This window comes from Dermochelys coriacea, chromosome 7 (assembly GCF_009764565.3).
Source record: "Dermochelys coriacea isolate rDerCor1 chromosome 7, rDerCor1.pri.v4, whole genome shotgun sequence".
NCBI lineage: Eukaryota > Metazoa > Chordata > Testudines > Dermochelyidae > Dermochelys > Dermochelys coriacea.
Genome location: NC_050074.1, coordinates 46,190,343 through 46,214,860, shown reverse-complemented (window position 1 = coordinate 46,214,860; position 24,518 = coordinate 46,190,343). Strand labels below are relative to the sequence as shown.

General features: G+C 40.7%; 1 protein-coding gene across 10 annotated transcripts in view; it reads left to right on the top strand.

The window, feature by feature from the left end:
- DCAF1 (DDB1 and CUL4 associated factor 1) overlaps nucleotides 1–24,518 on the top strand; it is a 114,047-nt gene that overhangs the window by 59,557 nt on the left and 29,972 nt on the right. For 5 of the 10 annotated variants that reach the window (XM_038409177.2, XM_043519955.1, XM_038409176.2 and 2 more), the window contains exons 17-22: nucleotides 2,983–3,067; nucleotides 4,543–4,776; nucleotides 9,054–9,147; nucleotides 10,863–10,967; nucleotides 11,781–11,854; nucleotides 13,261–13,365. In XM_038409177.2, coding sequence (XP_038265105.1) covers nucleotides 2,983–3,067; nucleotides 4,543–4,776; nucleotides 9,054–9,147; nucleotides 10,863–10,967; nucleotides 11,781–11,854; nucleotides 13,261–13,365 — 697 coding nt within the window. Of the gene's footprint in view, nucleotides 1–2,982; nucleotides 3,068–4,542; nucleotides 4,777–5,518; nucleotides 5,660–9,053; nucleotides 9,148–9,308; nucleotides 10,818–10,862; nucleotides 10,968–11,780; nucleotides 11,855–13,260; nucleotides 13,366–14,863; nucleotides 15,402–20,446; nucleotides 20,504–24,518 lie in introns of those variants that run through there. The other 5 variants (XM_038409173.2, XM_038409174.2, XM_038409178.2 and 2 more) reach the window with 4 other exon arrangements.

Below are 24,518 nucleotides of genomic sequence, written 5' to 3'. Positions count from 1 at the left end.
AGCGATCGCTGCCCGCCAAACTGGCGAGTAGTAAAGACATACCCTTTGATAGTCTGAAATGCACAAAGTTAAAGAAGAACCTTTAAATCAGTGGTTCTCAAACTTTTTTACTTCTGATCCCTTTCACATAGCAAGCCTTTGAGTGTGACCCCCCCTTATAAATTAAAAACATTTTTAAATATATGTAACACCATTATAAATGCTGGAGGCAAAGCGGGGTTGGGGGTGGAGGTTGACAGCTCGTGACCCCTTATGTAATAACCTCACGACCCCCTGAGGGGTCCAGACCCCCCAGTTTCAGAAACCCTGGTTTAAATGTACCCAAAAAGCCCTGGAATGGCAAACTGCAAAAATGTATTCAAGTACTTGGCAGCTGAGAGCTGCTATGTGCTAGGAAACCTATTCCAACTAGGGCTGTCAAACAATTAAAAACAATAATTGCGATTAATCGCACAATTAAAAAAAATCATGTCAAACAATTTAAAACAATCACGATTAATCGCAGTTTTAATCACACTGTTAATAATAGAATACCATTTATTTAAATATTTTTGGATGTTTTCTATATTTGCATATATATTGATTTCAATAACAGAATACAAAAAGAAAAGGAGTACTTGTGGCACTTTAGAGACTAACAAATTTATTTGAGCATGAAAGCTTATGCTCAAATAAATTTGTTAGTCTCTAAGGTGCCACAAGTACTCCTTTTCTTTTTGCGAATACAGACTAACACGGCTGCTACTCTGAAACAGAATACAAAGTGTACAGTGCTCATTTTATATTTTTATTACAAATATTTGTACAAAAAATAGTATTTTTCAGTTCACCTCGTATAAGTACTGTAGTGCAATCTCTTTATCGTGAAAGTGCAATTTACAAATCTAGAATTTGTTTTTACGTAAATGCACTCAAAAACAAAACAATGTAAAACTTTAGAGCCTACGAGTCCACTCAGTCCTACTTCTTGTTCAGCCAATCACTAAGACAGACAAGTTTGTTTCTTTGTGTTTTGTCAAATCTGCTGTGAAAGTGTTCTTAAATCAAACAACATGTGCTGGCTCATCATCTGAGACTGCCATAACACAAAATATATGGCAGACTGTGGGTAAAACCACAGAGCAGGAGACATACAATTCTCCCCCCAAGGAGTTCAGTCACAAAATTTAATGTAATGCATTATTTTTTTAATGAGTGTCATCAAAATGGATGTCCTCTGAAATGGTGGCTGAAGCATAAAGGGGCATGTGAATGTTTAGCATATCTGGCATATAAATACCTTGCAACACCGGCTGCAAAAGTGCCATGCGAACACCTGTTCTCACTTTCAGGTGACATTGTAAATAAGAAGCAGGCAGCAGTATCTCCCATAAATGTACTATTCTTTTGTTTATCCTTTTTACAGTGCAAATGTTTGTAATAAAAAATAATATAAAGTGAGCACACTTTGTATTCTATGCTGTAATTGCAATCAATATATTTTGAAAATGTAGAATAAAATCTAAAAATATTTATAAGAAATTTAAATTGGTATTCTGTTAAACAGCGCAAGTAAAACTGTGATGAATCGCAATTAATTTTTTAAATCAAATTCATTTGTTTTGAGTTAATCGCTTGAGTTAGCTGCAATTAATTGACCGCCTAATTCCAACCAAACGTATGAGTTTGGGGCAGTGGGGGAAAATCCCACCATAATCCATATATTCTGAGACATTAACAAGTTTTTTTATAAAAAGAGAAAATATTTAGAGCATAATATGTACATTTACACTAAATCTGACTCTCTTAAGAGAGCATTTTGTACTCAAAGGCCAAATTAAAGAACATTTCAGATCCTGGTTTCTTAGCAGAGTCGTTGATGTGTATCCTGAAAGCAAGCTTATGAATACTGCTTCAGCTTTAGGGATAAGGGAAAAGGAATCTTACCAATCCCACAGGTTTTGTAGAAGACAGATCACACAGTATTGACTAATTTAAAATGATCAAACAAAATTAGAACAATTAAGTTATCCGGAAACCAGTTAAATGAAATAACTTCAAAGGGGAAAAGTGGGTAGTGTTATATTATGTGAAAGGATAGTGCAACGTAACTATGACCAGAACATTCAAATTGTTAGTGTTTGAATAAAAAAGTCTGGCTCTGTTCCTGTGTTGCTGTGTCTTCATCACTTCATTGGATGCAGATAGCCTTACAAAATTCTATTTGCCTGGAGGGTATTTACTTGAGACAGATGAGTAAAATTGTGATTTTGATAAAAAGCAAATAAATATCTTTTTTTTTTTTTTTGCGCTTTTTTTTGCTCTATTGGCAAATTATCATGACAATCTTTTAAGGCTAGCTACTGAAAAAGCGTAGCACAGTAATTTGCATGGTAAATTTTGTAGTGTAGATGGATACTGCAAACATGACAAAGTTAAATTCATTTCAATATTAACCGTTCTTTAGTCCCTTTAGAAATAAAAGGGAGAGATTTCCATCTCTCAAAGGTTTAACCGTTACCTACTAGACTAGGGGCAATAGCATTAACTTTTTAATGTGACCATGTTTAAATTAACTGGAAGGCATGATATGGATAGGAGTTTTGATGTGCTCAATTCGATTCATGTGGAAATGTTACATTCCCACTGGCCTTTAGCAAATATAATGTCACCTCTGTATTCTTGAGCAGCTGCAGTTAATGTTCTGAGGTGGCTTTTGATCACAAGTTGCCTTGCTGCTGGTGTGTTTCAGAGCTGTACGGTTTGTGACTGTGGATAGTAAATACTCTTCGGACAAATGGACAACTCCCAACTCTGCTGTGCACATTTTAGCACTACCGTTTGCTATGGTCAGTAGAGCAGAGAAGGCTCTTTTAGGTTTTATTTCTTGTGTGTTAAAAATTGTAACCTCTTCCAGAAGCATTTCCACAGTGTGTATCTGATTCAGAATGGACAGTCTGAATCTGCTGCTCATTGACCTCATCACTGATTGTTGTTGTGCAGGCATTCCTTCCCAGATGATCACTACGTGGAGTTCAGCAAGCACTCTCAGGATAGGGTCATTGGCACAAAAGGGGACATTGCCCATGTAAGTACCAGTGGAAATTGATTCTTTGAAGCCATGACAAGGTTATGCCCCTACCCGTACCATCTGTTAACTGATGTGGGTACTGTGGAGCTGTATGTAACTGGCAAATTAAAGGCTTTACAGGTACAGCTTCAAAAGTGTAAATTAGCTTATTCACTGCATTTAAAAGCATTGGGTTAACCTGAAAATTGAGTTAGGCTGTAATATTGAATGGTATGCCACCTGCCTTTTAGACATATGTATTTTAGACATAATTGTATTGGGCATATCTAGTGTCTGGCCTGATGAGCCATTCATTTGAGAGATGTTCTGCAGAGAATTGTGCTGGAACACATGCAGCCGTGAAGAAGTTATGGCAGCTTTTTATAAATGAAAGGTTTTGCCATAAAGAGTACTTCAGCAGCAGTTGTGGGAAATGGGATATTGGAAGTTTTCCTGCAGGAATGCACAGAATGAGCTTGCTTTACAGTGATAAATAAGTTGGTTTAAATTATCTGTGTATTTTGCATAATACTCTTTCAGCATTTTGCACATATCAGGCCATGAAAATTCTGCAGTCTGAGGGGTTTCTCTCCTCTCTGAAGGTGCCAGTGCTAGACAGAATTCATTACAGGGATTATCTCACTTGAAGCATTGACAAAAAAATGTCACAAAGCATACTTATTCAAATTGTTCATCATTTTCCGTGCCACTCTTGCTAATTTTCATGTACATTTTTGTTTAAACAAATGAGTTATCCATCCTTATCCGACTCTTCCAGTGTTTTGGCACTCCAGGGAAATCAAATCTGAGTTTGCAATGTGATCATCTGGCAACAGATTGATATCGAAAAAAAAGGCTTATGGCTTCATTGCAGGGTCAGAAGGAAACTAGGCTGTGAGAAATAGCTCTGAGAAAATAGTCACAGGCACAAAAAGTATGAAGGTTTTGTCTTTGGTTGTGAAAATCCTTCTCAGGGAAATAGGGGCACAGTTTAGTGAGACCATGTAGTGTAATAATTGCCAGTAACTTGAACTCCTTCTCCTGTATTTCAGGGTTTTCTTCACTGTGTCCTAATGCACTCTTTCTTTGCTTGTAGCCTATAAATATCACCTCCTTTAAAGTTAGTTTAAATATTTCTGTAGCAGACTGGCTAAATGCTGCCTTTGTCTAAAACTGTGCAACCTATTTTTCAAAACTGGGTTAGTTGTTAACCAACCTCAAGCTTGTTAAACATGTTAGACAGCCTCAGATGAACTAAGCATTGTCCAAATGTATGAGGAAACACAGACCCTGGCCTGGAGAACTTTGTCTGAACGTTTGATGCCTTTGAAGAGAGAGTCTGACATTGGCAAGCTCTCGTTTGCAATGCATAAGAAAAGCTAGGGTGAGAGGGATCACCAAAAACATTCTGGAAGGGACGGTAGATAGTGTTCTTGGGCACTGATAGAACTACAAATCTTAACTAATCTTTCTTTTTCTTTTTAATCTAAAAGATCTATGATATTCAGACTGGCAACAAGCTATTGACTCTGTTTAACCCAGATCTTGCCAACAATTACAAGAAGAACTGCGCCACCTTTAACCCCACAGATGACCTTGTCCTAAATGATGGGGTGCTCTGGGATGTCCGCTCTGCACAGGCCATCCACAAGTTTGACAAATTCAACATGACCATCAGTGGTGTTTTTCATCCTAATGGGCTAGAGGTCATAGTCAACACAGAGATTGTATCCTTTTACCTCCGTTGTAACACTAATGCACTGAAAACATAAAACCTTGGACTGACAAAAAGTCAGTTTGTCTCATTGCAGAAGCCTGTATAACTGTCCGGCTGCAACATATGATAAGCAGAAATAGAATTTCACAGACTGTAGTAGTAACAGAAGCTTTAATATATAAGTTAAATAGGGTGAACATAGGAATTATGCAGGTTAGATCAGTAGTCCATCTAAACCAGGTGTTCTCAAATTTTTTGGGCTGAGGACCCATTTACAAATGTTTAGTGCCAGTTGCAACCCAGTAAGTAGTCTGGGGGTGGAGGCACTGGGATGGTTTTGGTTGGATCCTGCCCCTCTGGGGACTTGGGTCCTTCCCAGCACTCACCCCACAGTGGCGGCTCCTGCATCTCCTGTGTTGTGGGGCTGGCTGGGCTTGACTCTCCGCTCCGGGCATTGCAATGCCGCTCAGGTTTGGCCCCGCCCCCCTGACTGGACCAAATTTGTGTGAGTGGAGTTGTGACCTGGCTCATGGGGTTGCAATGCCATTCACTCAAATGGCCTACACAGACTCCTGTCGTCATGACAGCTGGACTAAATCTGTATGGCACTGGGACCCCAGAGGCTGCAGTGCCTGGAGCAGGGAGACAAGCTCAGCCCACCCCATGGGACAGGAGTCACAGGAGCTGCCATTCCACCTTTTGAAACATTCTGGCAACCCAATTTTGCTTGAAAAACCCTGATCTTAACCCAGTCCCTGATGCTTCAGAAGATGATGTACTCTCCCCCACCCTCCCACCCCCCAGTGGACACTTATGGGCTAGCCTATTCATAGGTGAAACTTTTAACTTTGGGGACATTTATTATCTTTGGATAACTGGACATTTGGATAAAGGTAAATGATGATTTTAGCTGCAGCTTCACACTGAAATTTCTTTCAATCACTGACCACGATGACAGACTACATTGGGAGTCAAAGCTCTATACCCAGCTAAAGTGATAATGTTCGATACTTTGACTCAGTGCTCTCCCTTAGTCCTGCATTCTTGTTTACGATCTGACACTTAAAACCTCATTACCACATCATTTTGTTAGCCTTTTTTGAGCTTTTTTTTGTTTGTTTTACTGAATGTTGTGTCTAAATAAAAAGTTTTCTGTCATTTAACACGTGACCCACAAGCTTTACTCCTCTTCACATAATTTATTGGCATAGAGGTGGCTAATAGAGAGTTATTTACTAGGGCTGTCAATTAATTGCAATTAACTCACGCAATTAACTCAAAATTTAATTATGATTTAAAATAATTAATCACACTGTTATACAATAGAATACCAATTGAAACGTATTAAATATTTTTGAATCTTTTTCTACATTTTCAAGTATATTGATTTCTAGTACAGCACAGAATACAAAGTGTACAGTGCTCACTATATAATTATTTTGATTACAAATATTTGTACTGTAAAAATGATAAACAAAAGAAATAGTATTTTTCAAGTTACCTCATACAAGTACTGTAGCTCAATCTCTGTATCATGAAAGTGTAACTTACAAATATAGATTATTTTTGTAACCTAACTGTTTTGTTTTTGAATGCAATGTAAAACATTAGAGCCTAGAAGTCCACTCAGTCCCACTTCTTGTTCAGCCAATTGCTAAGACAAACAAGTTTGTTTACGTTTACGGGAGATACTGCTGCCTGCTTCTTGTTTACAATGTCACCTGAAAGTGAGAACAGGCATTTGCATAGCACTTCTGTAGCCAGTGTTGCAAGATATTTACATCTCAGATATGCTAAACATTTGTATGCCCCTTTATGCTCTGGCAACCATTCCAGAGAACATGCTTCCATGCCGATGATGCTCATTAAAAAAAATAACGCATTAATTAAATTTGTGACTGAATTCCTTAGGGGAGAATTGTACATCTCCTGTTCCGTTTTACCGACATTCTGCCATATATTTCATGTTATAGCAGTCTCGGATGATGATCCAGCACATGTTCGTTTTAAGAACACTTTCACAGCAGATTTCACAAAACGCAAAGAAGGTCCCAATGTGAGATTTCTAAAAATAGCTACAGCACTCGACCCAAGGTTTAAGAATCTGAAGTGCCATCCAAAATCTGAGAGGGACGAGGTGTGGAGCATGCTTTCAGAAGTCTTAAAAGAGCAACACTCAGATGTGGAAACTACAGAACCTGAACCACCAAAAAAGAAAATCATCCTTCTGCTTGTGGCATCTGACTCAGATGATGAAAATGAACATGCATTCGTCTATTCTGCTTTGGATCGTTATGGAGCAGAACCCATATCCCAGAATCCCGTCATCAGCATGGACGCATGTCCTCTGGAATGTGGTTGAAGCATGAAGGGACATACGAATCTTTAGCACATCTGGCACGTAAATGTTTTGCGACGACAGCTACAACAGTGCCATGCGAACGCCTGTTCTCACTTTCAGGTGACATTGTAAACAAGAAGCGCGCAGCATTGTCTCCTGCAAATTGTAACCAAACTTGTTTGTCTGAGCGATGGGCTGAAGTAGGACTGAATGGACTTTTAGGCTCTAAAGTTATACATTGTTTTATTTTTGAATGCAGTTTTTTTGTACATAATTCTACATTTGTAAGTTAAACTTTCATAATAAAGAGATTGCACCACAGTACTTGCATTAAGTGAACCAAAAATATTACTACTTTTGTTTTTTACAGTGCAAATATTTGTAATCAAAAATAAATATAAAGTGAGTACTGTATACTGTGTATTCTGTGTTGTAATTGAAATCAATATAATTGAAAATATAGAAAACATCCAAAAATATTTAAATAAATGGTATTCTATTACTATTTAACAGCACAATTAATTTTTTTAATTGCTTGGCAGCCCTATTATTTACCTGTTGTTACTAGTGCACAAAATGGCACTTCTTCCTATGTGCTAGCTCGTTTAAGTTTGACTTCAGTGAAGTGACTGCTATGCAAAGGTAGGTCTCCAGAGACTTATTTGTGAGCTTGTTTCGAGCATCATTCTTGACTGTGCTTCTGACTACAAATCTGGATTTGTTCATTTATGGTGATCTGAAAATTGAGAGTATCAGGAGGGAGAGTTTCTTAAGGTTTGGGTATTTTTCTGTGTCCAAATAACGTGTCCAGGATGTCATGATTTCGGAGTTCTTGAATTCATTCTTCAGCATGTCAGAGGTCTGCAAGTCGACTAGTTCTAGCTGCAGGACCCCCTCATCTGTTACAGGGAGGACCATGTGGATGTGAGATGAGAAGTCATGCTCAGGTGGTATGGAGAAAAGATCATGTACAAAACCAATTACATCCTTTGGCATGAAAAAAATCTCTAAATTGGGTGCTGAAGTTGTCCTGTCACTGTTGAAGGCAGCTTGTCATGAGAGGACTGATCAGATCTGTCTCTAGTGCTGATCAATGGTTGTAGAATTGAATAAAATGCAAAAGCTTCCCAGAGCTCAAATCCATGAGAAATATGTCCAACTTCTTCTGAAAAGCTTCTAGAAGCTTTCAGTGTTTTGTCTCTAAATATTTCTATTTGAATAATTCTAGTCTCAGGGTGCTGCATTTGGCCATAAGGCAAGCAGTCACATATTCTTCACTCTATGCAGTAAACTGGGTGCCCCTCATCTTGATTGATCTGCTGCTGACATTCTGCTTCCATAATTTAAGCAGGAGTTTTTCCTCTGTGTGTTAGATTTAATGAACTAGTTTAGAAGCGTATCTGCCTTAGTACCAGACTTCCACTTGGGCCACACTTCCTGTGCTAACTCTTAGTCTTTTTTAATTGTGAAGGTTCTTACATCTCTGTAGTCTTGGTGGTAAGACACTGGTTATGTTAAACATTGAGTGAGATGGGGGTGGGGTGAGGAGTTAAGACTTTCAGAAAGAGAGGCAGGAGAGGAGAGGGAAATATGGACTTCTCCAGCAAGGGAGGGAGTTGAGAGGGTTTTCTATTGATGTCTGTTATATTCTGCCCTTTCAGGTGTCACTCATAGGTGTTTGTAGCTTTACCACTTTCATCTCATTCAGGGGATCATTTCTCTCCTCACCAAAAACTGCATCATAACCACCGTGCTTACAGCTGAGAACTTGGTGCAACGTGTTTAATTATATTTTTGTTCATGCTGGAGGGCTTGTGATGAAGAGAGCTGAACATTTGCCTGACCTGGCAAGTAAGCTTCATTAGTTCGGCACTATTAATCTGCTGCTCACCATTGAGTTAAAATGGAAAATTTGTCATGTGTTATTCCTTAACTTCTTTCTTCAGTGGGATCTTCGAACATTCCATTTGCTGCACACAGTACCAGCATTGGATCAGTGCCGTGTAGTCTTCAACTACACTGGCACAGTTATGTATGGAGGTAGGATGTCCCTTAGTATTGCACCATGGCATTGTTCTCCTCAATCTCCTTGGATTTGGCAGTAGAAGCTGAGGGTGGGGATGTTCTTTTCCTCATGTTCATAGTAAAGCAGACAAACTGAAACTTTTTCCAGCCAATGGCTGTACTTTGTAACTTACAAGAGGAAAGAGTGCAGTAGCTGTCTTCAGTCATTTTTAAGGGAGGTTGCTACTCATAAAAGCAATGGTGAATCATTGCATGATGGGGACCTGTAGTGTCCACCAGCTCTGTAGGGTGCTGTTTAGAACTTCACTGGCTACACTTTACCTGTCCTTGTAGTAGTGGTATCTAACTTGACAGTGTGGAACTTTACTGTCAGTGCAGCTCCTATTAATCTGACCCTTCTGGATAGAGCAACGTGTTAAGGATACATGGCCACTGAACTTCAGTTGCGGTCCTCAAGGGGAATCTGAACCACTGGTTTTAGCAGTTTCTGGGGATTTTGGAACATAAGGAAATATACTGCCAATTCTTGCAGTTTTGAACCAATCTATAGTCAGATTATGATACAGATTGTTTCCTTTTGGAGTACATTAAATTCATAGAATATCGGGGTTGGAAGGGACCTCAGGAGGTCATCTAGTCCAATACTCTGCTCAAAGAAGGACCAATCCCCAATTTTTGCCCCAGATCCCTAAATGGCCCCCTGAAGGATTGAACTCACAACCCTGGGTTTAGCAGGCCAATGTCAAACCACTGAGTTATCCCTCCCCCCAGAATCCTCTAGAAAGCAGTGACTCTTTGGGCTGTGAGCAAGTTGCTTTAAGGAACAGAGTGAGTGAACACTCGCTCAACTGCATTAAAAGAACATTAAGTTGCAATGTCAAGTAGTCCAAAGTTAGGAAATGCCACAATTAAGATGGTCTGTGCAATCTTAATTACGCCTCCTTTGCATATGCATTATGATAGTCTTTAATTACATTCGTTAGTCACAAATTCAGAATCTCCTGTTCTAACAACTAGATATTCTTTTCCCTGCTCAGAGGAGACCCAGGGGTCCTGACTCAAAATCCTCTACTCATAATTTGTAAGGAGAGATTTTTTAAAAAAATCTGTTTATTTTGTAAGCTTTAATAGGAGGCACAAAGAACAGTTAGGCACTCTACTCCCACCAAAGGTCAATAGAAGTTGGACATCAAACTCCATTTGTGCCTTTGAAAATTTTCCTCATAGTTTGTCCTTTGTATTTGTTTTTTTTAATGTTCATGTTTACTTAGATCTTACCCTTTCTCTTGTCCCTAACATGACATCAGGACTAGTGTACTTCCATGAAATTGTCATATTTTTTCTGCATGACTACTTTTATTGCTGGCAACTAGGAAATTTAATATTTTAGGTAGCTTTCTATCACCTCAGTGTTGCCATGGTCAGTTTGCAAGGTTAAGGTTCAGCTCTCTGAAAAGAGAAGGATTTGTAATGCAGAAGTTTGGCTTGTAATGATTTGGGAAAGACTCTGCTTCCATTTATTTGCTAATCTTCGTAACCTTCAATGTTGTGAAAGACAACTTGGGAATAGTACTTGTTGGTTAAATGGGGTTTTGCCAAATTATTAAAAACAAAAAACCTAAAAAAAAACCCCATCATAGTAGTGTGTGGACCCTGACAGGATCATAAAATTATTAGAGGTAGTGTTATAAATGGGACTTGGACTTACCTAATAGTCTTTCCCTTGTCAGCTATGTTGCAGGCGGATGATGAAGATGACCTACTGGAGGAGAGGATGAGAAGCCCCTTTGGGTCATCCTTCAGGACATTCAATGCAACGGACTATAAACCTATAGGTGAGGATGAAGGTGCAATTGCCAGGGTTTGGTTTGTGGGTTTGGTGCAGGTTGACTTAGGTTTTTCTTTATTTAACCCCACCTGTTACCTCCCCACGATATCTTATGAAAACAAATTCTGCTTAATGTACTCTGTTCCAAGCACAAAGTTTGTCTTCAACACTAAATTAGCTTCAATAGAATTTCTGCTCCAGTACATTATTTCTTCTCACTCACTCACTCTGTAGCCTACAGTCACTGGCTCTGGCTTTCCTCCCACCAAGTCAGACATGAATCTGAGAAATAGTTAGTGATATGGTCTAGGCTTTAATTGCACAGCTTCATGAAAGATCCCATTTTTCTCTCCCTACATTCCCCTCTCCCAACAGGATTTGTTCCTATCTCTAGCTCAAATGTCTGTCAGTTCAGCCTCCAGCCCGCAGCGCTCCTGGAGCTGAGCTCAGTGCAGCAGCAACAGGAGTGAGTAAACATGGCCTCTGGTTTTCATGTGCTGAGATGAGAAAAGATGGCCCACACCTCTGTCCATTTCAGTCACTATCTTACTGGAAGTTGAGGGGCCAACTTGGTCTCTCCCCTTCTCAGAAAACCCAGTAGCCATATTTGCACAGAGATGGGGGCGCTATGGAAATCAGTATGAGAACTGACTAGCGTAGTGTATCAGTTTAGAAATATTCTCCATTACTGGTTGAAATTAGATAGATGTGCTAAACATGCTTTTGTTTTAGCTATAGCTGTCCAGGCATATTTGTATATTTGGCAAAGCATTGAATAACCTGCTGGTAACCATTAAGTTCACTTTGTGTTGTTTTCTAGCCACCATTGATGTAAAACGGAATATCTTTGATTTGTGCACGGACAGCAAGGATTGCTATTTGGCTGTTATTGAGGTAAAGGATCTGAGACAGTTGGGGAAGAGTAAATACCAGTATTTGTGGCTATGGTCTGAGAGCAATGCTTTTAAAAAAAAAAATAAACACTTACCTTTATTGGAGCTGAGAGTTCTGGAGCTCCTACTATCCCTCTCAGATGTCTTATGCTTTGATGTGGATAGGGGAGTACTGATCAGTTCCCTATACCCCATCCCTTATGCTTAAATGCAGTGCTGTCTCTGTCTCTCTAGCATATGCAAATTTTTGGGACTTCTTGGAACTCTTCACCTGCATTCCTCAAACATTGTCTTGCTTTAAAAGAAATATACTGCAGAGGGAGGCGTCCTCCTCACAAGCAGGGAGAAATACATTTTTATTCTGATTCTCTAGTCTTTTGTTGTTGAAACTTGCACAAAAAAGGAAACTTTCTCTGTCTGGTGCACCCAGAGCTTTTATTTGGGCCTCTCTTACCCTCCCTGTTTCTTCTTGATAAGAAGGAAGCTATGGACTTCTTGAAGTTAGGGGCTTGATGCAGGAATTTCTGGGTGACAATCTATGGCCTGTGTATGCAGGAGATCAGACTAGATGGTCACAATGGTCCCTTCTGGCCTTAATCAATGCATCTTTAACTTGTAATGATCTGAGTTTCTCCATTAACCTCTAGTGATGGAGTGGCTAACAGGCTTATATTAGTTGTCTTTTTTTTGTTTTTGTTTTGTGAGCTATTTATGGATCATTATATAATCATTTCTTTCCCAACTTAGAAGCAGTTTTAACTTTTGATAAGGCTCTCGCCTCATGCTTCATACAGAGTAGCACCATAATACTAGCTTTGGGATTACTGTGCTGTTCCTGGCACAGCAGCAGGGTTTATGCTTAGGGGCATGATCAACAGAAATGACATGGTCCTAATGCAAACTATTAGTGTATCAGTAGTTGGCCTATAAGAGTGGAGAGTTAAAATCCCACTTGGGACAAACTGCTTTGTTTTTAAAGCAGTGGTTGTTGGCAAAGTTCAGGTGGGAGAGGAGGGAGAGAATCTAAAGGGAAGCTGGCATGCAGTTTCAGAGAGTGTAAACAAACCCAAAGTTGTACACGGGGGTGTTGAATGGTCAAAATGAAGGTTTATGAGGTATAAAATGCTGTGATAGGAATCTTTGTTGGGAGTGGCATAGATGCTAGAATCTCAAAGCCAAATCTTTTATGCTGCTCCTGAGATAATTCTTGCAACATAACAGGATAATCATTAGTACTAATTACACTATGTATGTAAGTAGCAAATAAAAAAGATAAAATGCCTTTTTGTTGTTTGTTCTTGTTCATAACCTCTCTTCTGTAATAGAGATCCTGGTAGAGTTGAGTTACGTAAGAAAGCATAAACAATTCCACTAAGTACTAACTGTTGTGTTGGGGGTTTTCTTCAGAATCAAGGGAGCATGGATGCCATGAACATGGATACAGTTTGCAGGCTCTATGAGGTAGGCAGGCAGCGTTTGGCAGAAGATGAAGAGGATGAAGAGGAAGATCAGGTGAGTACTGTAGAGTCATTTTGATTGTTGCAGTCCAGTTGTAATGAAACTCTTTTCACTCATAGCTGAAATGCTGGAAGCTCTGCTAGTTAAAATATTACTATAAAATAGCAATTCTGTAGGAATGTGTTCGTTTTTTTTCTAGCTGTCTTTAAGTACATATTTCCAAATCTTTAGGTTTAAGATTGGCTTGGTCATTTATGATTTGTAACCCTTGTATAAATAGGATATGGAGCACAGTATTGCATTGTGAAATTGCACAGTGTTTCTGTGTAATAAAGATGTTTATGAAATTTGGTAACATCTGTAGGTTTATATTGGGATGCACTAATATCTGGCTTAAACTAAGCATTTGACCTCTGGATTCACTGTGTCTGACAATCTATAAAAGAGCGAAGAATTATTATTACTCAGGATACAGTAGGTAATTATCTGCTATGCTACAGCACATACTATAGTCAGTTTTCAGGAGACCTATTGGTGCCCGGCTTCATAGAACTGCCAAGCACATTTTGCTTTGGTTGGAGGAGAAGGGAAATATATCCCAAAAGACCTGGAGTGGTTTATTGTCATCTTTTTGGTGTTTGTATTGTGATACATTGATGTCTGCATCATGAAAACACAGCTGATTTTTCCTTTTTCCTCTGTGTTGGCATGGTGAGAGGGCTGTAAAGAGAAGTTTGATTTCTACACAGAAAGCTGGGGTTTTGGTGTTCATTCCACTTTTTTAATCTCCTTTTGTTACAATAAAACTGCTTTACTGGCTTTCAGAGGAACATTTGATAATAGCATCCATGGAGACTGGATTTTCAGTCGAATCAGTGGATTTATGCTCTCTGTAATATTGGTAGTACCTCATATCACCTACACAAATTAGATTGGGAGAATGCTTTTCTTTCTCATCCCTGATACCACATTGATTCAAATGTTGTGTTATGGGACAGTGGGTGCTTTATTATGAAGTAGGAATTATCTGCCGCTGTTTGAGGCACACCACCAGACTGGATGGATCTGGTTTAGTAACTCTTTAGAACAGCAAAAATACTTTCTAATAGAAGAAATACTAGTTGTTGTCCTTTCCAAATAATAATCCAAATTTTGACTACCTAATAGCCAGCCAACATCTATCCCGGAACACATGTATGTGTAAAATAATGGTTTCTGTCTGTAGTCAGTGAGTGTGCCTCATATTCATGTCTGTTTCCTCCTAAATTAATGTAATGTGTTCAGAATCCTTGTGGTAAACTTCATCATGATTTTGACAAATCTACAAAATAAACTTACTATAAAACTTTTTTTTGTATAGCTATTTCCATTTTTCACAGACAGCATTTACCAGTTGTTACCAGGCAAATATCATTGTTCTCTTATCCTAAATATAGGAAAATACTGTAGTATCAGATACTAGCACGTGGTGATGGCTGGTGGTAGTCATTGACTTTTCAGTGGTGACGTGTGTTTGTGTGGTGCCCTAAATGAACTTCTGTTTTATATCTAGGTCTCAGGCACTGTTTGTGTACTGAAAAGCTATCACAAAACCTGTGAAGTAACAAAGCAGAATTGCTTCTTCGTTTGGTACTGTGGCATCGATTGCAGAATAAGAGCATGCTGTTGATGTATGCATTTATTGCTCTTGACTGTCTTTGTCCCTTGACTTTATTAAAATGCAGTCATTTTTACAATCACTTTTTGAGGCTGTCAACATCAGTCTTGGGTATGAGGGAGATTAGTTTTAATGTAAACGACATAAAAGCTACCCAAATTCCAGTCACTGTATATTTAGCAAAATCTAAACCAGAAACACACATCCTTTTTGTTTCTGGAAACCTTTTCTCCATTGCTTCTCTTTGTTTGGTCAGTACGTTGACTTGCAGGTTTACAGATCCTCAAGATACAGCTTTATATCTTCATAGAAACTTCCTGTATTGAGCTAGGATAGGTGTGGGCAAAATACAGGCTGCGGGCCATTTCTGGCCCGTCAGACCTTTTAATCCAGCCCTTGAGCACCTGCTGGGGAGCGGGGTCGGGGGCTTTCTGTGCGATTCCTGGAAGTAGCGGCATGTTCCCTCCTCCAGCTCCTACGTATAGGGGCATCCAGGACTATGGGAGCTCCACACGCTGCCCCTGCCCCCGTCCCCAAGCGCCACCCCCCACAGCTCCTGGAACTATGGCCAATGGGAGGTGCAGGGGCGGTGCCTGCAGATGGGGCAGGCACCATGACTCCGCCTGGGAGCCAAAGAGGGACATGCTGCTGCTTCCGGGAGCTGTGAGGGCGGCGCCTGCAGATAGGGCAGCGCACGGAGCTGCCTGGCCGTGCCTCCGTGTAAGAGCTGGAGGGGGGGACATGCTGCTGCTTCCGGTAAGCACCTCCTGGAGCCTGCACCCCTGAGCCCACACCCCAGCTCTAGCCCTGATCCCCCTCCCACCATCCGAACCCCTCGGTCCCAGCTCGGAGCATCCTCCTGCTCCCCAAACTCCTCATCCCCTGCCCCAATCCAGAGCCTCCTCCCACACCCTGAACTCCTCATTTCTGGCCCCATCACAGAGCCCTCACCCCCTCCCAATCCCCAATTTCATGGGCATTCATGGCATGCCATACAATTTCTATACCCAAAAGTTTGCCCACCCCTGAGCTAGAAGGATCAGAGAGCCACAGCCCTTTTCCCCCACTCACTCTTTCTTTCTCTCTCTCTCTCTCTCTCTCCCCCCGCCCCCCCAGCACACACACTTTTCTTCTTCCTGGCTTGTGTGTGTCTGTTAAGGCTGGTCAAAAAAGGTAATTTGTATCTTACTATATCTAATATAGTTTTAAAAGTTTGGGGTGCTTACGCAGTTCTACTGCATTGCGTAGGCCTTGACAAATCAGAAAGGTACTTCAAGATTTCTCCTTGTTAAGTCTTCTCATCGAGTTCCTTGAAAATTGATGCACAATGTCCTCTCTATAGCATATGAATCTGATGTCTCCTCTTTTGACCAGAACTCATAGTTCATATGTTCTTAATTTGATTTTCTAAATGATGCTCTGGTACTAGATCCTTTGGATCTACACCTCCAGGCCTTTTGCTTTCATGTCTATTTCTTCTGTAAATGATCTGCTAGCAAGTTTCCCAATTCTTTGGTTTGAGTCCCCTTAGTGCAGTGAAGGAAGTAATTGAAGGTATCCTGCTCATTTTGGTAATGGTGTTCACAGCAAGTTATGCATAGCAAGTAATGGAGGTGGGTGGGGACTGTGATAAGCTCTTAGCTTCAGATTGTGACATCTCAGCATCAAAGTCACCTAATAGCTCTGTTTTTAGATGTTTCTGATTAGAGAATGGCATTGTGGAATCAGTAAAATGAAGCTGCCAGCAGCAGCACTTTTTTCCCCCCAAAGCATCTCTCTGCACCCCTCCCTTGATTTGATTGGGAGGGGTGGGAGAAGGTAAAATCAAACTGACTTGCTGCTGTTTAAGCTACCCTCAAACCCAGTGACCAGGATGGATTAGCTGTTTTATGCAGAGTTCCACTGCTGTAAATCCTTGAGTGTTTTTGTTATAAAATATTTGAGGTTAATGCTGCTGCAGCTGGTGGGTTTCTGCCTAGGTTACTCATGCTAGACTTGATATTCGACCTCTGGAAAGCCTTCTTGTCCTAGCTGAGGGGAATACTTCAGAATGTCAAGCCCAATTAAGCAAATCTAAGGTGAATCTTTTGGTATTATACCATTAAGATATGTTTCCTGAGAGTTTACTACATTAAGTAAGGGGGAGATGAGGAAGAAAGGGGTTTTTGATGGCCAGTTAGAGCAATTGTGAAGTTGTGGGCTTTTTTTTTTTTCATTAGGCCTTTATAATGAATGTTTGATGCTAAATGTACAAATGAATTCAGTTTCACATCTAACCAGTAGGTGGCATTAACACTTTCTTTATATAATATGGCTTCCATTCCAACCTATTTCTCTCAGATTTGGGGGAGCCAGGTACATGTTTTGACTGGCACACTTCCATTCCTTTTTCTTTCCCTTTGCCGCTTAAGATGGGAGTTTCAAAGAGGCCAAGGGAATTAGACACCCAGATCCCTCTGAAATTCAATTAAAGTTGGATGCCTGGCATCCTTGGGCTCTTTTGAAAATCCTAGCCTTACTAACTGTCTTTGGCCATTAGCATTTAGTGTGTTTCAATGTGAGTTCATCATAATGCCGATGAAAAGGCCCATCAGAAACCCTGGCAATCTTGCTTGCATAACATTTGCATACTGAGTCTGTAGGTAAATAGAGTTTTAGGTGCAGGTGGCAGGCCCATTTCCCCACTCTTTCTTCCCTTTGAGCCAGGGGTGAAAGTAACTTAAAGGACTTACCGGTACTCTAGAGTCCTGATGAGTGGGCGGGGCCTCAACCGGAAGAGGCGGGGCCTTTAAATCCCCAGGCACTTTAAAACAGGATTTAAAGGGCCTGTGGCTAGGGCTGTGGGAGCAGCAGCTGGGAGCCCCGGGCCCTTTAAATCATGCCCTGAGCTCCCAGCTGCAGAGGCAACTGAGAGCCCTGGGGTTCGGGGGTGATTTAAAGGGCCTAAGGCCACCGCTACCGCCCCAGCCCTTTAACTTGCCACCGGCGCGCTGCTGCTACTACCCCAGGGCTCTGGCAACAAGGCTCTGGGGACAATTTAAAGGGCCCCGGCCGGATTAACTTTTTGTGGGCCTGGCACCAAACATATTTGAGGACCCCCCTGGGAAAGAAGAGGCCAGGGGCAAGAGCACAGTAGGACATGGTGGGGGGGGGGGGAAGATTGGTCCCCAGCTGGAGTGAGGCAGGGGCTGGGGCAAGATGAGCACAGTGAGGCATGGGGGGAGAATTAGTCCCTGCTGACTGGAGCAAGGCAGGGGCTGGGGGCAAAAACAGTGGGGCGGGAGCTAGGGTTGGTCCTTGGAGCAAGGGAGGAGCTGGGGTTAAACTGCAAGGGCAGCAGGGCTGGGGAGGGGGTAAATAGGATCTCCCCCACACACACCCCTACCCACATAGAGCGGGTACCTACCTTCTCCCTGGTTCTAGCCCATTCTCTTTGTCTCTCTCTGCACCAAACTGAGGGTGGGGGTGCACTGAGAACAGGGCTGGGGATGCAGGGTCTGGGAGGGAATTAGGGTGCAGGAGCAGGCTGGGGGTTGGGGTGCAGGGTCTGTCCAGGAGCTAGAATGAGGGAGGGGGCTCAGGGTTGGGGCAGGAGGTTGGGATGTGGAGCGCTTACCTGGGCAGCTCCCATTCGGTGCAAGGGTTGCAGAAGCTCCTGTTTGGTGCTCAGGGTGGAGGTGGGGCTGTGGGGGGGTGCAGGAGTCAGGGCATGGGGTGTGGGAGGGTGCAGGAGTCAGGGCAGAGGGCTGGGGGTGTGGGCTGGGGTCGCTCCCCGCCCTGAGTGGCTCACGGCAGGGGGCTGGAGGGGGTATGCCCTGATTCCACCCCCTTCCCCAAGGTCCCGCCCCCGCCTCTTCTCTGCTTCCTCATGCCAGCAAACAGCTGATTGGCAGCAGGGAGAGAGAGTGAGAGGGTGAGGGGGAACGCAACACACTGGGGGAAGAGGCAAGGGAGGGGGGAGCTGGGCTGCCAGCGGAGCCTGCCCTGCAGCAGCAGGACAGAGCCCCGGGAGAAGGCAGCACCAAGCTTCTGCCCCCATAGGAGAGAGCGGGGGGCGGAGAAGAGCAGCCAGGGCCCCTTCTAAGCGTGGGACCTTTAAATAGCTGCCCCAGGGCTCCAGCAGCGGGGCTCTGGTGGAAATTTAAAGGGCCTGGGGCTCCAGCCACAGCTGGGAGTGCACCAGCTCTTGCCAGTGCACCAGCTCTTGCCAGTACGCTATACAGGGTGTACCGGCTTACTTGCACCTCTGCTTTGAGCCCTTTCTCTCCTTCCCCTCTCACTGCAGTTCCCCTGGTCTTGCTCCTTCAGGTTTCCCCACTCCCTGAGGTTTTGACTGCACAAGTGATCATCTGATCTACTGATGCAGATGCTGGAACATCTTTTGGCTACTGGCCGCTAAGGCACCCTCCTCTCCCTTCACTGGACAGTTACTCATTTAATTCATTACCTGTCTTTTGTAATGAGAGACAAAGCAGGAGTGGTGGAGGAACTGATACAGAGGGCAGTGAATGCACTGAGAAACCAAGGAGGGAAGGGTGAAGGAGTCTCAGGTGCTGCCCACATGCTACAGTAGGCCAGAGATAGGGTAGATAAAAATCAAATCTTTTTTTAATTTAAATTGGATGTTTTTGATAAAATGCTTTTTGATGAAAAAACCTATCTAAAGATAGTTTTAATTAAATACATTATAGCTCAAAGATCTCCTCATAGAATAGGGATTATACATTCTAATTCTATAGTATGAGACAATATATTCATGTAATGTATAAGAAAAGTTTTATAAATGAGTTCCAATAGTTCATGGATTAGGGACCCAATTTTATGGGGTTCCAGGGGCTTCTGTATAGATTATTTAGGTTAATCTTTCTATCTACCCAATGGGACTCAGTGCTCATTTTAGAAGATATCATCAGAGATTATTAGTTTTGCAGTTCTCAAACTGTGAATTTGTCTCTCCAGAGATAACATGCTTGTTAACAGCAAAAATGTTTTAAAATAAATATATAGAGGTGAGAAATAACAGACCTCAACCCTATTCTCCCTCTGCAAATTTGTGTACACAAAGTCAATCCCTTACCTCTCTCGAAAAGTGCAAAGTTTCAAAAAGTTCAATGAATAGAAGATTGTTGGGGTCAAAATAGATCTGGACAAGGAGAAGAAGTCTGGAGATAAATGTGAGACGGGAGGGACAGGGAGTAGAAACAAAAGTGACTGTTTGAGCAGCATATTCCAGAAGTCTTGAGGTCTTTCTTAGTGTAGCCCTCATTGATTTGAGATCTACCATACCATTCTCTCACTAGAAGGGAAAACCTATAATGGCAGCAGGCCGTAAAAGAGACCCAGTTTGGGAATATTTTAATGAAGTTCCTCTATGTGTGGGTAAGACAGGCATGTGTGCAAAATGCAAACAGTGCAACAAAGAAATGCAAGGCCTGGTAGCCTGAATGAAACAACATCATGAGAAGTGTTCCTTCTCAGGAGGAAGCTGCAATGAAGATGATGAAAGGAACATTTCTGAACATGCAGGATCTTCAGGTTGGTAAACTTTTTTTATTTCATACTTCTTTGTTAAGGACTGCCTATCTTCTTTCTGGACTATTCTTGAATTCTCATGTTTGAGCACAAAATATAGTTGTTACTCTATGATACTATCATTTTAGATGCAGTTGTGATAAAAAAAATAAATAGCTGAAATAGGCCGATCTTCCTTTTACAATTTCACCTTTAAAGTAGTACTAAGTGTCAGTGAATGCAATGAGTAACACTAAATGAGCAGTATGGTAATAATAATTAAATAACTGCATTGACTTATTTTGTTTAGGAGAATCCATACTCAACAGACAGGATTCTGAAGACTATCCACCTTTAAGATCACTATCATTTTCTATAGTTTCAGAGCTATCTGCCAATGATAGTGTTTCAGTCACATCATGTATGTCACATAGCCACAGTATATCACCTCTAGCAAAAAGAAAAAAAAAATCATCATCCTAAAACAACCATCAATAAGTTTGTGGTAAGAACCAGTAGATTACAAAAAAAGGAATTGATGAAAAAATTGCCCGGTTTGTTTATGCAATAAACTCTTCTTTCCATTTGACTGAGAACCCACACTTCATTAACATGGTTCAGTCATTAAGACCAGGATACAGTCCACCCAACATTGCTGATCTCTCAGGCAAATTGCTGGATAAAGTGTATGAAAGAGAAATTGAGCAGTGTGCAAAAGGTCTAGATAGAGGGTAAAATTGTTAACCTAAGTCTTGATGGGTGGAGCAATGTCCACAATGATCCTGTTGTATGTGCTTGTGTGACAACAGAAGAAGGGAATGTCTTCCTTACAGAACCAATTGATGCATCAGGAAATGCGCACACAGCAGAATACTTACAAGAAGTAACAGTAAAAGCTATAACAAACTGTGGAAAAAAAAATTCAAATGTCTAGTACGCAGCTTGGTCACAGACAATGCTGTAAATGTATCCAAGATGAGAAGAAATTATTTAGAAGAGAGTGAAGAGAGTCCCAAGCTAATAACATACAGTTGCAGTGCTTCTTTGATGCACCTCCAAAGGCTTCAGTGTTCCAGAAATAAAAGCTAATGTTATTGAAATTGCAAAATACTTCCATAACAACCACTTTGCAGCAGCTGCTCTGAAAACAGTGGGAGGAACCAAGCTAACTCTCCCACAAGACGTGTGATGGAACTCAGGAGTGGACTGTTTTGAGCACTAGATCAAGAACTGGCCTAATGTGATGACACTTTGTGAACAAAATTGTGAAAAAATAGATGGCACTGTCACAGCCAGAGTTCTCAACATTGGGCTTAAGAGAAATGTTGAACACATGCCGAGTACCCTGAAGCCTATTTCTGTAGCCTTGAACAAAATGCAGGGAAATAGCTGTTTTATTGCTGATGCTTCTGAAATTTGGAAGGAACTGAGTGAGATCTTAAAAAGAGAAATATGCAATGACAGTGTTACATTACAAGCATTAAAAAAACAAATGGGACAAGCACTATCTCCCGTTCATTTTCTTGCACATATTCTCAATACTCAGTACCAGGGTCAAACCTTAACTGCTGAAGAAGAGGAGTTGGCTGTGACATGGACATCCAGCAATCATCCCTCCATAATGCCAACTATAATAAACTTTGGAGCTAAAGGTGAACCAAGAAATATATGTTTGCTGAAGATGTTTTAAAGACAGTCACACCAGTGAACTGGTGGAAGTCACGTAACCACTTGGATTCAGAGACTGTTGAAGGGATAATCTCACTTTTAACAGCAGTAGCTTCTTCTGCCGGTGTAGAAAGAATATTTTCTTCCTTTGGACTAGTTCATTCCAAATTGAGAAATCGTTTGGGACCTGAAAAAGCAGGAAAGCTTGTTTTTCTTTTCCAGATTTTGAACAAACAGGAAAATGAAGGTGAAGACTTAGCTGCAGAAGCCAATATTTTAAGTTTCTCATGTTGCCTGGCTGACATTCTATTTTTTTAAAAATATTTCATTTATTTATTTTAGTTAGCAATTTTAACAAAAACAAACCTGATTTTAAAAAACTTGAATATTTAACTAAATTCAAAAATTCATATGCTTGTTTTGTTAAAATATTATATGCTTGCTGTTGAAGAAAAAAAATCCAGAATATATGTTTTTTTAGTTAAATAAAACAATTTAAATGTCTGTCTGGTGATGTTCTCCTCCTAACACAGCATGGGAAGAAAATCCTCCAAATATTAATGATTAACATGTTGAATTGGCGATAGTTCACCTCCCATTGACTTCATAAATATCTGCTTCAATTACCTTTGCTAAATGAAATAACCAAACAGTCATTCATTTTCTGATATAGCTGTAAAACTAATCTGAAAAGTTTTCAAAATAAATCGCTTTAAAAATGTATAAAGTGTACCTTCTAAAAATGAAACCTACATCTGTCTCTGAGTTGTGAAGAATATGTATTAAGGTTATAACAACCAACAAGAATGCACTTTTATGTAGAAATCCATGATTAAATTGAGTCTTCCTGACTAGTGATTTAAATCAAATCCACCCTGGCAGGAGAGGAAAACTTTAAAAATATTGGCAAAAAGAACGAGGAGTACTTGTGGCACCTTAGAGATTAAAAAATTTATTTGAGCATAAGCTTTTGTGGGCTAAAACCCACTTCTAACCAAAAATATTGGTTAGTTAAAAAGGCCAGAGATGGGAGTGGGGAGGGATTACGGGAGAGCAGAGTCAAAATCTACAAGTTAAATAGGTCTGTGGTCTGGACCATTACTGTTTTGTGACTAGTTGTGTAATTTTCAGTCTCCCTATCTAGCATTCCACTTTCTGGGTGTTTTCTCTGAAATGTATCTATTTACAAGTAGAACCGTTTGATTTATTATGCTTTTGCATTTTTGTCTATTGAAAACATTACTTTTTTCCCTCAGTAATACTCATTAATAACTGTAAGAGTTATCACATATAATATTTGGGTACTCCAACACAGATGCATGAGTTTTGAGAGTCTCTCCCTACTTAAACTGTCATGTTCACAGAGACTGAAATCTTGAACGGCAGGTTATAAAACTTAGTAGCCTGTTACTGTTCCTAGACTGCTCTTGAAATGTGATGTACTTTTTAATCATCAGTGTTGAAAATCTGTTTTTTCTTAGTCATCCTCCCACATCAGTATGTATCTAATAGAAGTTTCTCTATGTGGGAGGAATGCTGTGTATAATTTGGCTTTTGCTTTTGTGTGGATACCTTCCTCAAATGACATTTCTGAATATTTTTATTCAACTCCTGGAAATTCTGATTGTGTGGACCTACGAAACAAATATTTGGGGGAAGGATCATTCTTATTGTAATGTCTAGTTTAGCCAAATAGGGAACTCTGTATGTCTTCAATCTTTTTATTTTTGTGTTTGTGTATTTGTGTAGCTCTGTTTTATTTAGCCTTAAAAACATCTCCTGGATACATCCTCCTCCCTCAGTGCCATCATCACCTAAATGTGGCTAGCTTTTCTGATGTTAAAAGGCATAGTCTGTTTTTCTTCTTTTATATCTCTACAGAATAGAGAGATTTGCCATTGCTAGCATAGGTCTCTCTCTGAGTTGCGGATTGTGGGAAAGATATCTTGAGTTTAGGGAGATAATGTTTACGTACTTCATTAATATTTCCTAAATTCTGTGGTCTTTATGTATACTCTTGAGTGGAAGCTTAGTGTCAGGGACAAGGAACATCTAAGATGTCCATATTTTGTAGCCCTAGCCAATGGTAATCTAGCCAATATCTTCCTCTCTCACCCTTTTCATTAATTGCAGTGGAAAAAATGTGGAATCCTCTATTTAAAATTATAGAGAAAATCTATTTATACTCTGTAGTTATATGGATTTATACTGAGAGAATTGGTAAATGTCATTCAAGTTTAAATTATACTGGTTTTTGAGACATTCACCTTTTACAGTATAACACAGAGGTGGGTAAACTACAGCCGCGGGCCACATCCGGCCCACGGGACCCTTCTGCCCGGCCCCTGAGCTCCTGGCCTGGGAGACGAGT